Here is a 14,628-nt window from a genome sequence, read left to right as displayed (position 1 = left end):
TTCCCACCACGCGTACGTCAAGACAGTGTTTGCGCAGCAATCAAATGGTTCAAATGGCTCTGAGCACTATGGGACTCAACTGCTGAGGTCATTAGTCACCTAGAACTTAGAACTAGTTAAACCTAACTAACCTAAGGACACCACAAACATCGATGCCCGAGGCAGGATTCGAACCTGCGACCGTAGCGGTCTTGCGGTTCCAGACTGCAGCGCCTTTAACCGCACGGCCACTTCGGCCGGCGCGCTGCAATCGCCGACTTAGTGTAACTGCTGCAATCGCCGACATAGTGTAACTGAGGCGGAATCAGGGGAACCAGCCCGCATTCGCCGAGGTAGGTGGTTGGATCGGTTACTGATGCTGCAATGGCAGGTTATCAAGATTTAAGTGAGTTTGAACGTGGTGTTACAGTCGGCGCACGAGAGATAGAACACAGCATCTCCGAGATAGCAATGAAGTGGGGATTTTCCCGTACGACCATTTCGCGAGTGTGCCGTGAATGTCAGGAATCCGGTAAAATATCAAATCTCCGACATCGCCGCGGCCGGAAAAAGATCCTGCAAGAACGGTACCAACGGCGACTGAAGATCAACATGACAGAAGTGCAACCCTTCGGCAGATTGCTGCAGTTTTTGATGCTGCTCCATCAACAAGTGTCAACTTATGGACCATTCAACGTTGCGTTTTTCGTTGCGACGGAATCTTCTCACGAAATTCCATTCACCAAATTTCTCCTCCGAATGCGAAAATATTTTGTTGACACCGACTTATATAGGGAGGAACGATCACTACGATAAAATAAGGGAAATCAGAGCTCGTACGGGAAGATATAGGTGTTCATTCTTTCCGCGCGCCATATGAGATTGGAATAATAGAGAATTGTGAAGGTGGCTCCATGAACCCTCTGCCAGGCCCTTAATTGTGATTTGCAGAGTATCCATGTAGATGTAGATGTCGAAGAAACGTCATCGACATCGGCTATCGGAGGCGAGGGCCCACTCGTACACCTTTGGTGACTGCACGACACAAAGCTTTACGCCTCGCCTGAGCTCGTCAGCACCTACGTTGAACTGTTGATGATTGGAAACATGTTGCCTGGTAGGACGAGTCTCGTTTCAAATTCTATGTAGCAGATGGACCTGTACGGGTATGGAGAGAACCTCATGAATTCGTGGACCCTACTTGTCAGAGGGGACTGTTCAATCTGGTGGAGTGGAGGCTCTGTAATGGTATGGGGCGTGTGCAGCTGGAGTAATATGACACCCCTGATACGTCTAGATTCGACTCCGACAAGTGACACGTACGTAAGCATCCTGTTTGATCACCTGCATCCACTCATGTCCATTGTGCATTCTGACGGAGTTGGGCCATTCCAGCAGGACAATGCGACATCCCATACGTCCATACTGCTACAGAGGGTCTCCGGGAACACAAATTTAGACATTTTCGCTGACCATCAAACACCCCAGACATGAACATTATTGAGCAAATCTGGGATGCCTTGCAATGTGCTGTTCAGAAGAGAGCTCCTCCCCCCGTATTCTTACGAATTTATGGACAGCCCTGCAGGATTCGTGGTGTAAATTCCCTCTAGCACTACTGCAGACATTAACAGAGTCCACGGCATGTCGTGTTGTGGCATTCCTGCATCCTCGCGGGGGCCCTACACGATATTAGGCAGGAGTACCAGTTTCTTTGGCTCTTTAATGTAATATAATGACGTCTCTTTAACGCCTCACATCTGATACTACCCAACGTTCTTCTATGCCTTTCACGAATGTGTAATGGGTGACAGTTGGTTCTCCCTTGTGTTGCCCTTCCTCGCCAAATTTATGTGCTTAGGTAAATTGTCCATCCGGTGTCGCGGCTGTCCCCGTATAACTGGTCGTTATGCCGGTTGCAGGTGATGCAGCACATCGGCACTAGGTTGGTGGCGCTGATGCACGAGGTGTCCGGCGGCGAGGGCGTGGCTACGTCGAGCCCGAAGCCGCGGCTGCACCACCACGGGCACCACCACGGCCACCACCACCACCATCACCACCACCACCATCACCACCGGCGGCTGCAGCAGAAGCCGTCGAGCGCGTCGACGACGACGGAGGAAGAGGAGGAGGACAGCAGCCACACGGACACGGAGCAGGGCGTGTCCGCACCTCTGCTGCAGCTGCCGCGCTCCAAGTCGCACGACCTGCTGCTCGAGCAGCAGCAGCACGAGGCGCGCCTGCGCTCCGCCAGCAGCGGCGGCCACGTCTCCGACGTCGAGCGCAGCGAGCACTCCGACTACGAGCGCTTCAGGTACGTCTCCGCTCCCGTCTCGGCTTCCTAGCTGTAGGCAACAGCAACCGCAGTCGCTTCCGTATCCACCACGAAGGCGCTTCATATCGTCACATTGTACCACATGTCACTGTCAGGTTAAAACTTCTCTCAGTCCGCCAAGCATCAAAAATGTTCAGATGTATGTGAAATCTTATGGGACTTAGGTCATCATTCCCTAAGCTTACACACTACTTAACCTAAATTATCCTAAGGACAAACATACACACCCATGCCTAAGGGAGGACTCGAACCACCGCCGGGACCAGCCACACAGTCCAGGACTGCAGCGCCTTAGACCGCTCGCGCCAAGCATCGTAGCTTCCGGTAGCTGATTGGATACTTTGTTTATTACTCTCTTACTCACCGTCGATGACTTTATCGTGTATGTTACGACCCAACACTGGCCTCCAATGAACCACCAGCGCACTAGCTACAAGTCCTCTTTCTACAAATACTTCGGTGTAATACACTCATTCTCATAAATTAAGGATAATGCTGATACATGGTGAAACAACGCTCTGGTGGGCGGTTTGCGGGTTTAAATCACCTCGGGGTATGGCCACGCGGTGCATTTCACCTGCGGTCGTCGCACGGTGGCGCTGGCAGCAGTCCACATACGCAGAGGTGTGTTGGTGCTTGTCAGAGCACGGTGCAGTGAATAAGTGTGCAGAGTTTTTCTGATGTGCTAGTGGTGACTGTGTGTTGAAAATGGCTCAGAGAGCACATATTGATGTCGTTATGAGGCGTAGAATACTAGGGCGACTGGAGGCTGGTCAAACACAGCAGGTCATAGCGCGGGCCCTCCGTATGCCACACAGTGTGATCTCAAGATTATGGCCATTCCAGCAGAGAGGAAACGTGTCCAGGCGCTACAGTACGGGACATCCACAGTGTACAACACCACAAGAAGACCGATATCTCACCATCAGTGCCCGCAGACGGCCACGGAGTACTGCAGGTAGCCTTGATCGGGACTTTACCGCAGCCACTGGAACAGTTGTCTCCAGACACACAGTCTACAGATGACTGAACAGACATGATTTATTTGCCCGGAGATCTGCAAGGTGCATTCCACTGACTCCTGGTGATAGGACAGCCCGTAAAGCCTGGCGTCAAGAACACAGTAATGGTCATTGGAACAGTGGTCCCAGGTTATGTTCACGGACGAGTCCAGGTATAGTCTGAACAGTGATTCTCGCTGGTTTTAATTTGGCGTGAACCAGGAACCAGATACCAACCTATTAATGTCCTTGAAAGGGACCTGTATGGAGGTCGTGGTTTGATGGTATGGGATGGGATTACTATCATTGGTGCACGTACACCCCTGCATGTCTTTGACAAAGGAACTGTAACATATCAGGTGTATCGGGACGTCAGTTTGCACCAGTATGTCCGCCTTTTCAGGGGTGCAGTGGGTCCCATTTTCCTCCTGATGGAAGATAATGCACGGCCCCACCGAGCTGCCATCGTGGAGGATTACCGTGAAACAGAAGAAATCAGGCGAATGGAGTGGCCTGCCTGTTCTCCAGACCTAAACCCCATCGAGCACGTCTGGGATGCTCTCGTTCGACGTTTCGCTGCACGTCTTCAAACCCCTACGACACTTCAGGAGCTCTGACAGGCACTGGTGCAAGAATGGGTGGCTATACCCCAGCAGCTGCTCGACCACCTGGTCCAGAGTGTGCCAACCCGTTGTGCGGCCTGTGTACGTGTGCATGGTGATCGTATCCCATACTGATGTCGGGGTTCATGTGCAGGAAACAGTGGCGTTTTGTAGTGCATGTGTTTCGGGACGGTTTTCTCAACTTCTCATCAATACCATGGACTTACAAATTTGTGTCGTACGTGTTCCCTATGTGCCTATGCTATTAGCGTCATTTTTGTGTAGTGCCACATTGTGTGGCATCACAGTCTGCAATTATCCTTAATTTGTGAGCAAGAGTGTAATATGGACAAGGGAACGACTGGTAAATCTCCTCCCCTCCCGATATCTTATCCCTTTCCCAATCACTTCCCTTCCCTTCCCTTCCCGATCTGGGAATGGGTCTAAAAGGGTTGATGACGCGATGAATGAAGAGAGCGGAAGCTGCAGTGACGGTCTGTGTCTGCTGGATTCTGTGAAAACACAGCAGCGTAGAGTTCGCCTTATAAGGGAAAGTCCCCATCGTGCTCCCCTCAGATTTGGTGGTGAAATGGCCTAGTTTGTACACGGACCTCCCACTCTGTCTTCCAACACAGTGACCATACAACTACGACTCCATGGTACTTGCAATTTGCTCGATGTTATATCTTCTGCTTTGACCGTTCAATATTTCTAGTTTTCTTCTTTTTTCACCGTTCAGCTTGCCGTCTTCCTGTTTTAGCGCTTGATCTGTGTTCATGTTTTACGGACTATCCACTGGGCCATCTTACCACGAAATCTGACGGGGCTGCTATGGCGAGTTTCCTTTGTCAGTCATTTCTGTGGGAACTGATTATTTTTCGTAATTCACTGTTACCACCAGTAAATAATATTGGGCAGAATATCGTATCACAGAAATTTGAGGCAGTTATATCCATTACACGAACAAAAAATGTAATGAGTTCCACAATGAATTTTTTTTTTACGCTTTGCACCATATGATACCGCTCGATAATCAGGCGTTATTTGCGTTAACCACCCTTCCCGCCTTATACATCACAGGAACTAAACCGAAAATATCCCAAGAAACAATAGAAATACTACAGTAATGTAGGAGGAGAGATAATGTACCTTTTTATCGTAGTCAGCGTTTTGACAGTTCTAAAGCTGTCCACTACCTCCTACTACTCTTGTCCTAGCCGGTTCTAGGCGCTTCAGTCCGGAACCGCGCGACTGCTACCGTCGCAGGTTCGAATCTTGCCTCGGGCGTGGATGTACGTGATGTCCTTAGGTTAGTTCGGTTTAAGTAGTTCTAAGTTCTAGGGGACTGATCATCTCAGATGTTAAGTCCCATAGTGCTCAGAGCCAGCCATTCTTTTCCTAACCTTTTTTCCTTCAGAAGTCAATCCACCACTTTCACGTTTCAGCTGATCTCTCATTAAGCTGTCCTTACTTTGAGAATGGTTTTTCCATAGTTTTCTTTTCTTTCCATTTCTTTCTAGAACTTCATTTTTCTGCTGATCTGAAACGTCCGACATTAACAACGGTGTGCCTCGCTGACTGAGTGGTAAAGTTCTGGACTACGCATTCATAATTTTAAGGTTCGAATCCCGGCTAGTCCTAGGATGTTTATCTGTCACTCATCACTTGTTTCCCCCATGACAATGTCTGTTAATGTGCAAAACGACTAGTTGCGCCTTGATTTGTACCTCATGTTTATCTGTATAGCAAGTCCCTTCAAAGACCGGAGAAAGGTAAGGGCATACCACATCCAATGGGACCAAAGCGAGTTACGCAATGTCGTACTAAAGCCAACCTTCGAATTAACAGGTTTAAATTTTATCTTACTGTAGTAACATGTAGCGACTTTTTTCCAGTAATTTCTTCTCAGAATATCCGACGATCGACATAGACTTTCGTAGAATTGGGTGCTCCAGATATATAACCTTAAGAATTTCAACTTCAGTTCCAGGCCAGGCCAATATTTGATACCAATAAAACTTTCTTGATTGAGAATTTTTTCTTCACTTGGTAAGTGCGCTTTTATTATCTCCTGTACGCCGATATTTTTTGGAATTTTTCTTATTTTTTCGCTAATTTTTACGTGTTTTTCCCAGTTTCATCATTATTTTGTGCTAAGAAGGTTATCTGTTCTATTCTCCAGTTCATCTATCTTCTTTACCTTCACCCAGAACAACTTCTTTTCACCCGAAGCATACACTTGGATATCTATTCAACTTTCATCCTTTTTCCTTTCACATTTAATTGTGTCTGTGACTTCAGAGTTCGTGTCCTTCCATGTAACGATATAGTAAGTAGCATTTTTCTTCAAACTACTTTTTATTTTGCTTTATTTTTTTGTAATATCTTTTCAGTTTTATAACAGTTGCTTGAAGCGTTTGTTTAGTGGGTCTTTATACTCTCTTACTCTCTCATATTGGTTATAGATGATTATAAAAGACAGTCTTACATGCCCACGCGTGGTACTCTTTGGTACATGTACCTTTATTCTACTACATTCATCTACATCCACATCATTCTCCGCAAGCCACCCAATGGTGTGTGGCGGGGTACTTTCGGTACCACTGTCTGATCCCTCCAACCCTGTTCCACTCACGAATAATGCGTGGGAAGAATGATTCTCGTTAAACCTCTGTATTCGCTCTAATTTCTAGAATTTTCTCCTCGTGGTCAATACGCGAAATGTATGTAGGGGGAAGTAATATGTTGTCTGACTCCTCCTGAAAAGTGCTGACCCGAAATTTCAATAGTAAATCTCTCCATGATGCACAACGTCTCTCATATAACGTCTGCCAGTGGAGTTTGTTTATCATCTTTGTAACGCTCTCTCGCCAGCTAAACGATCCCGTGACGTAACGCGCCGCTCTTCGTTGGATCTTCTCTGTTCCTCTATCAGTCCTACCGGATGGGGATCCCAAATGGATGAACAATACGCAAGAATCTGGCGAACAAGTGCCTTATAAGCCACTTCTTTCGTGGATGAGTTACGTTTCCTTAAGATTCTTCCGATGAATCCGAGTCTGGGGTCTGCTTTTCTCACTATCTTTTTTATACGGTCATCTCACTTAAGGTCGCTCTGGGTAGTTACGCCTAGATATTTTACGGCAGACGCTGTCTCCAGCCGTTCACATAAATTTCGGGCTTGCAGCTGATCGTCGTTCAATAGCTCCCACGATATTTGAGCTGTCTCCAGCTGTTTGTCATCAATAGTGTAGCTGTACTGTGGTGGATTTCTTTTCCTTAATGTATGCGCAATATGTTACATTTATTTACGTTCAGAGTCAATTGCCAGAGTCTGCACCATTCATCAATTCTCTGCAGATCATTCTGCAAATTCTTATTCTCTTCTGGCGTTGCTACTTTGGTATAAACAACTGCATCATCTGCCAATAGCCTTAAAGAGCATCCGACGCTTTGTACTAGATCATTTATATATATTGTGAACAGCAACAGTCCTATCACACTTCCCTATGGTAATCTGGATATAACCTTTACATCTGTCGATTTAGTTCCGTTAAGAGCGACGTGTTGAGTTCTGTCTGCTAGAAAGTCTTGAATCCAATCGCAGGTCTGCTCCGATACTCCGTAAGCTCGTATATTTTTTCATTAAACGGCAATGCGGAACGGCGTTAAATGCCTTACTTAAATCAAGGAACACGGTATCAAACTGAGTTTCGTTGTCCACTGCGGTGTGGATCTCATGGAGGAACAGAGCGAGCTGAGTTTCGCAGGATCTCTGTTTGTGGAATGCATGTCCGTTTTTGTAGAGGAGCTGTTCATTTTCCAAGAACGTCATAATTCTTGAACATAAAATATGTTCCATAATTCTACAACAGACTGATGTCAACGATATAGGTCTATAATTGTGTAGAATTGTCTTATGGCCTTTCTTAAAAACGGGAGTGACCAGCACTTTTTTCCAGTCGTTAGATACCTTTCGTTGCTCAAGCGATCTACGATAAATTACTGCTAGAAGGGGAGCAAGTTCTTTCGCATGATCTTTAAAAAATCTCATCTGGTCCCGAAGCCTTTCTGCTAGTAAGCGATTGTAGCTGCTTTTCAATTCCGTGAACAGTTATCTCAATATATGCCATTTCGACGTTTGCACGGAGGGATAGTGTTACGATCTTCTGCGGTGAAACAACTTCCGGAGACCGAACTCAGTGTTTCGGCCTTCTCTCTGTTATCTTCCGTTTCGGTGCCGGTGTGGTCGCTGAGAGAATTAATAGATGATTTTGACTCACTGATTTTACATTCGACGAAAATCACTTACGGTTTTTATTCAGGCCGGTTGACAATGTCTTACTTTCAAAATCATTGAACGCTTCTCTCGTTGCTCCACTTACGCTCATTTTCGCTTCGTTCAGCTTTTGTTTGTCAGCTAGGTTTTTACTTCTCTTGAATCTGAAATCACCAGTTATACCTCACCTCTGTGTCTTTTGACATTTCGTGAGAACGAAGACTTCTAATTAGACTGATTGCACTATATGTTTGTTTATGGGTATGTTTATGCTATGAATTCACAGTGTATGTATATTTGCAACCAGACTTCGGAAGTTTTTTTAGTGTATAGTCTCGCACGTGCGTTATTATTTTCGCCCTCCCCCGCGTAGGGAAAAATGGCAACGCACTCTCACACCCCTGATTTGTCTCCTATTGACACTTTGAACGAGATAAGTTGAAAACGCTAAAAATACTTTGAGGCTCGTGTGTAATCAGTAGGATTTCTTGTCGCTCATGTCCGCAATTTGCCTTCACCTCTCACGGAAATTCAATTACCACATTCAGGAAACGCTATTATTGGTTAAACTGATGGATCCGAGAAATGGTATCTAATCCAGTAATTAATTCCATCACCTGCATCAGACGGACTTCGGAGTGCGTCTGACGCCACCTCTTCAACAACCTGTTATCTTAATGGTTTGCTCGTGTACTACTTCGTTGGGTGAATCCAGCTCCGGTCGACCCTGAACGACCTGATGTTAAGGTAGCACGCCCAAGAACTTAAGAGAAGCGAACGCAGTTGTAAAGCTTTCTGCATTATCTTCGACACCAACCGCTGTTTCCTGTGGTTCTTTTAAGTATTTTTCATGCCAGGAATTGTAAAAGATTCCCGGCGGGGTCAAAGATTTTCTCTGCCTCGTGATGACTGGGTGTTGTGTGATGTCCTTAGGTTAGTTAGGTTTAAGTAGCTCTACGTTCTAGGGGACTGATGGCCACAGCTGTTAAGTCCCATAGTGCTCAGAGCCATTTGAACCAATTGTAAAGGAATCGTAAACACTGTGGCAACCGGACCAACCCACACCGTTATCCGTATTACAAATGAATACTGCTCAAGTATCTGTGTGCAGGAAAAACGTCAATGGATATTTATCGATAGTGCAGTTACTTTTTAGTTTCCGCCAGTTATCACTCTAGGAAATAGTTAGACATGATACATAAACTATTTTAAAGAGCGGCCACTAGCGTCTTTGCGGAAACAGGCCTGAATGATTAACAGTCGGAAGTGTTTTTTTCCCAGTTCGTGATGATAATGTAACGGAGCATACCTCAGTATTCAAAACTAGGAGCTTTTAACAGTGTCTCGTTTTATTGCAAGAGAAAGCATCCAAATTCCGTTATTTGCAAAACTATGTATGATGCCTTGAAGACAAGCAGACAACTCACAAACATACAACGCAAGAATATGTAAAACCCGAAGAACGGTCAGTGACAGAGCTTTCAATCGAAGGTAATGAAAAACTACATTTTCTGTCTCATCATACTTCATGTCAAGCGCCCAGGACAGGGAAGTAGTTTTCTATATATCACCTGAAACGGAAATTTAGATCACAGAAGTTAAGATGCTAAACACAGGCAGTCCGTCATTGTGAAAACGTTTGTTGTGACCACAACAAGAGCGAATGGAGTCGCGTTGGACTCTCACATAAACCATGCAGAGATTTTTTAGAGCGCAGTATTCAACTAGATGAACGCTGAAAATCGGTCAGAAACAAAGACAGATCGCTGGGTCATTCGGGCTCCAGTTCTTCTACCACCTACTGAAGTCATGTCACCATATAGTCTCTGACATCAAATATTTATGTTCGTTGAAGTTTCGTATCAAATGTCATCCATATATCGCAGAAAGCTGCGAAATTTGGTTCAACTGTCCCGTTGCTCGTACTAGGATTCTGATGCTTTTGCTACGTCACTGAAATACCACCTTTTCGAACATTCAGTAGTCTCGAAAAGTTTACAATGTTGGTGATGCACACTGAGATCTACTTACCCTGTTCTTTCCTTGTGCCTCTGATCTGTATCGACAGAGGGTCAGCAGGATTGTTAACGGATTCGGGACGGTTAGTTTAAGAGATGGACGGATGCCCTTCTTGTCGCTACTCCGTATCCCCGGGATGCAATGTGTGTACCCCGAACTAAATACATAAATTGATTAATTAGAGTGACTGACATACCCATCCCTATTGTTAATCCACCGGGCGGATTCGATAGAGGGCCGGCGCAATTCCCTTCTCGGATATGGGGCTGTAACTCGCACGGCTATCCGGGCGTACAGAGATTTGCCTATGTTTATCTGAAACTGTAGTAGCTGAAGTCCTCATTAATAATCTAGATTTCGAATCCACATCTCATGAGCATTTATCTTGGGCTCTTTAGCTGTCCAACGTTGCAGGTCCACGGAATCATTATTTGTTTGAGGTTGCAAATAACAAACAAAAACTTTGCGGAATGCTTGTTCGTCTTTTGAGCGTAAACAACAGAATAAATTAGATGCATTGAAATGTCTAGCTGGATCAATGTTGCCACCTTCACTCAAGCAAAAACACCACAGTGCCCGCTACACCCGCTGATATCGTGCCAAGACACTGCTCAGGACTGCCCACCTTCCGCTGAGGCTTCTGCTTTTATTATGAGGCTTTTGACGTCATTGCTATGGTGCCACATAATACCTAGGTCAAAATTATGACGTGTCTTACCAGTCAAAATAATTCTCACAGCCGGCCGCGGTGGTCTTGCGGTTCTTGGCGCTCAGTCCGGAACCGCGCGACCGCTACGGTCGCAGGTTCGAATCCTGCCTCGGGCATGGATGTGTGTGATGTCCTTAGGTTAGTTAGGTTTAAGTAGTTCTAAGTTCTAGGGGACTGATGACCACAGATGTTAAGTCCCATAGTGCTCAGAGCCATTTGAACCATTTTGAATTCTCAAATATACGAAGTGTATAAATGGCATTCGGACTCCTTGTCAAATTGCTGATCATGGGATGAAAGAGCTAAAAACTTACAAAACTATCACTAGAAAAATGCTAAAATAAAAATCAGACAGAAGGTTGTTGTGATTTATGTCGAATAATTCTGTTTGGTCAGAGGAGCACTAAACGATAGTTGGATTTTTTCCAATTTTGATTTAGCCATATAATCTCATTGAACACAGATTCCAAGATAAAATTTAGGAAAGAAATTTCGAAATCTTCCACATTAAAAACAGGTCATATACAAGGAGATGACTGTGTCCACCGCTTTTTAATATCGCTGTCGATTACGTCATGAGGATTTGCCACCTGAAATTAAAGCTGTAGAAGAACAACCTACCAGGGGTTTGCATATGATATAGCCATCTTAGTTGTTGACATCGAAGAAGTTCGTGTCCAGGTCACCAGTCTCCAGATAATCGCCTCAGAAATAGGATTAAAGTATCCTTCGAGAAAACTGTGATCATGCGCCTATGAAAGTAAACTATGCGTAAAAAATCAAAAAGCTGACATACTTCTATAGTTTAAATATCTTGCAGTAATCACTAAGCACAACGTAGGTGAGGAAGAAATGTGGATGCAAAGAACCAGTGAAAGAAAAAAACCCAGTCTCTTACCTGGTCAACGTATAATAAGAAATGTTTGTCAGTAGACACTAAGATCCAACACTATCAAACAGTAACTATCTTGGAAGTCGTTTGTGCTTGTGAAACCTTGTTACAAATTAAAAATGAGAGAAGAACTGCTCAGCTCCTCAAACCTGAAAGAAAAATCACCAGAACTTGCTTAAAGAAAATATACCAGGTCGGACGAATCTGGAAAATCCTTCCCAATTAAACTGTCTCTAGAGAGAATGGCCCAAAACTAGCGCAGTAAAGAACAAAAGAATCTGTTACTTCTTTCACCTCTTGTAAATCCAAGGGAATAGGATTTTAATTTGCGACGAGAAATCTTAAAAAGAAGACAAGACACTAGATTCGAAAATTCAGCAAAATCTTAAAAGAGTTGAACTCCAGATCACAGACGAAGAGAACAGAGGTAAAATTAATACTTTTATTAAGGAACACAAATGTTCAGCAGAAGTGACACGTAGAAAGGCTGGAGATTTCAGACGAATTGAGAAAACTGCGATCGGGAAGAATGAAACTGTGCTGGGCAGATGGCAAGAACCGAACAGAACAACCTTCAAACAAAAACTGGACGTGGAATGACTCAAGTTGTCCAATGTTGTCAGTAGAATTAATAATAATAGTAAAAATAATAATAACAAACATAGTTTTTGAAATGAAACTAGTTATCGATACAGAGGTATTTTGACATCGTGCTTCAACGGAAATAACACAGTTGCTTCAGAAGGTCTTTCTAAAAATAAATTGTCAAACTTAAGATGGGCAGTCCTTTCGTATTGCACTTCGTGCGATTACTTCATGGAAGTTATCTCCCACAAAAGCTATCGTGTCGCTGTGAATAGTACGTGGTTCTGACTTCCAGTACATGTTTGTAGTGTTAGTCATAATTTCTAAAAAGGAAATGAAAAACAAAAAATTGAATTACACCATGAGAGCTGATACGGTAAATACAAGTAAAGCTGTCGATATGGAAAGGGACGGAAAATTTAGAGCAATCTTATTTAGTGACCGAAAGTGTCCGTGGTATGTTACATCAGAACCAAATTTTATTACGTAAAATTCTAGGCTATACTTTACAAAGACGTTTTCATCTGAAGCAACCTATTAGGTGCTGGTCTAGGGGTCGCATTCAATCTCGGATTCACAACTGGAGCGGCGAATTCCATAGAAGTTCATGACAGCACTAACGCTTGCACGTCGTTACTCAACAGATCACCGCCCGTTCCGCGGAAAGTGGGCAACCTCGGCTTGTATTGTAAAGCAATTCAGTGAAGAATTCTCCTTCGCTACCCATATTAGCAGTAGGACGACTCCGACTCGCTGTGCAATAAGTTTTAATTGGCGACCCTAAGTGGACGCTGTGACTGATGGAGGCAAGCCGGTCCCAGCCGACCTCAACGGATAAAGTTCCCGCTTATTCGTAATAGAACATAGCCATAAGGCATACACAGTTCCAACTTCGTAAAAAAATATAGTTAACACGGCTTATGCCCTATCATGCACACATTAACAGCCAGCTGCAGCTCAGTATTGCCGGCTCGGCACGTCAGCAGGTTCGATCAGGGGGCTGGCCACCATCTGCAATTTAAAAATAAAAAAACTGACTGAAGTTTTCAACGCTGAAACTGAAGAGCTGTAATGGGACAGCCGCACAGACTAAATGACGAAGAAAGACAGAGAACGAGGGGGGGAAAAAGTGGTCAGCGTGACTGGCTGTCATGCGGAGGACTCGGGTTCGATTCCCGATAGTGCCAGGAAGTTTTACTTGGTAGAGAAGCTGGAACGGGGTGTACTTGGCCTCGTGATGTCAGTTGAGAAGCTACCTGAATGAAACGTGGCGCCTCCAAGTCTGGAAAGGCGACGAGGCCGGCGGATCACATGCTCCACTGTATCGCATTCAAGTGATATCCATTCCTGCTTTTTGCTTCGTTGCTACCACATGCAGTACATCCCAACCGCGATTTGTGTCGTCATACAATATGGAGAAAAAAGTACTTATGATAATGTCAGAGTAGGGTACGACACGTGGAACAGAAGATGGCGAGTACAGACAAGAACAGAAGATGCGTTTTTGAAATGTGGTGCTTCAAAACACTACAGAAGATTAGGTATATAGATCGCAAAACTAGCGAAAGAATACTGGCACGAATCGGCGAGAAAACAAATTAATGGCATACCTTGAGTAAAAGAAGGGACAGGTTCAGAGGATTCATCCTGAGACACCAAAGGGTAGTTAACTTGATAATGGAGAGGAGCTTGGGTGGTAAAAATTGTTGAGCGTCCAACGCGTGGCTACAGTAAAAGCGGTTTAAGTGGATAAAGGTTGCAATAGCTACGCACCGAGATTAGGAATCATGCTCGGGCGAGACAATCGTGCATAACAGCACCAAACTATTCTTCGAACTCAAGACTACAACAACAGCACTTTACAAGTGATTTAAGCCATTCACAATAAAAATCTAATACATAGGGGGTGGACAAAAATATGTAAACACCGCGAGAAATGCGTGCTTGAACATACGTGCGGTTGCTAGCCAAGCCTGTAAGTTGCGTTGCCGCATTTGACGACGAACTGCGCCCATGCAATGTCCTCAACGTGTCGCAGGTGCCAGTCGTGGTGAGAACACAGTTCTGTGTAGTTGTGAATGCATTATATCGGAGCTATGTGAGTTCGAACGTAGACCAATTATTGGTGTTCGTATGGTGGTGGTTCCGTAACCAAAGGAGCCGAAGTGTTTGGTATTCCAGGAGGCACAGTCTCGAAGATTTGTACCGCATACAGGGAAAGCGCGAA

The 14,628-nt window shown here is 44.8% G+C and overlaps 1 protein-coding gene across 1 annotated transcript in view; it reads left to right on the top strand.

Moving 5' to 3' along the window:
• Nucleotides 1-14,628, top strand: part of LOC124551169 — a 512,501-nt gene that overhangs the window by 66,396 nt on the left and 431,477 nt on the right. Inside the window, exon 3 of the mRNA XM_047126185.1 lies at nucleotides 1,902-2,293. Coding sequence (XP_046982141.1) covers nucleotides 1,902-2,293 — 392 coding nt within the window. The remainder of the gene's footprint in view (nucleotides 1-1,901; nucleotides 2,294-14,628) is intronic.

The sequence above is a fragment of the Schistocerca americana genome, chromosome 1 (assembly GCF_021461395.2).
Source record: "Schistocerca americana isolate TAMUIC-IGC-003095 chromosome 1, iqSchAmer2.1, whole genome shotgun sequence".
NCBI lineage: Eukaryota > Metazoa > Arthropoda > Insecta > Orthoptera > Acrididae > Schistocerca > Schistocerca americana.
The sequence above is the reverse complement of the archived record's forward strand: the minus strand, read 5'-3'. Positions and strand labels throughout refer to the sequence as shown.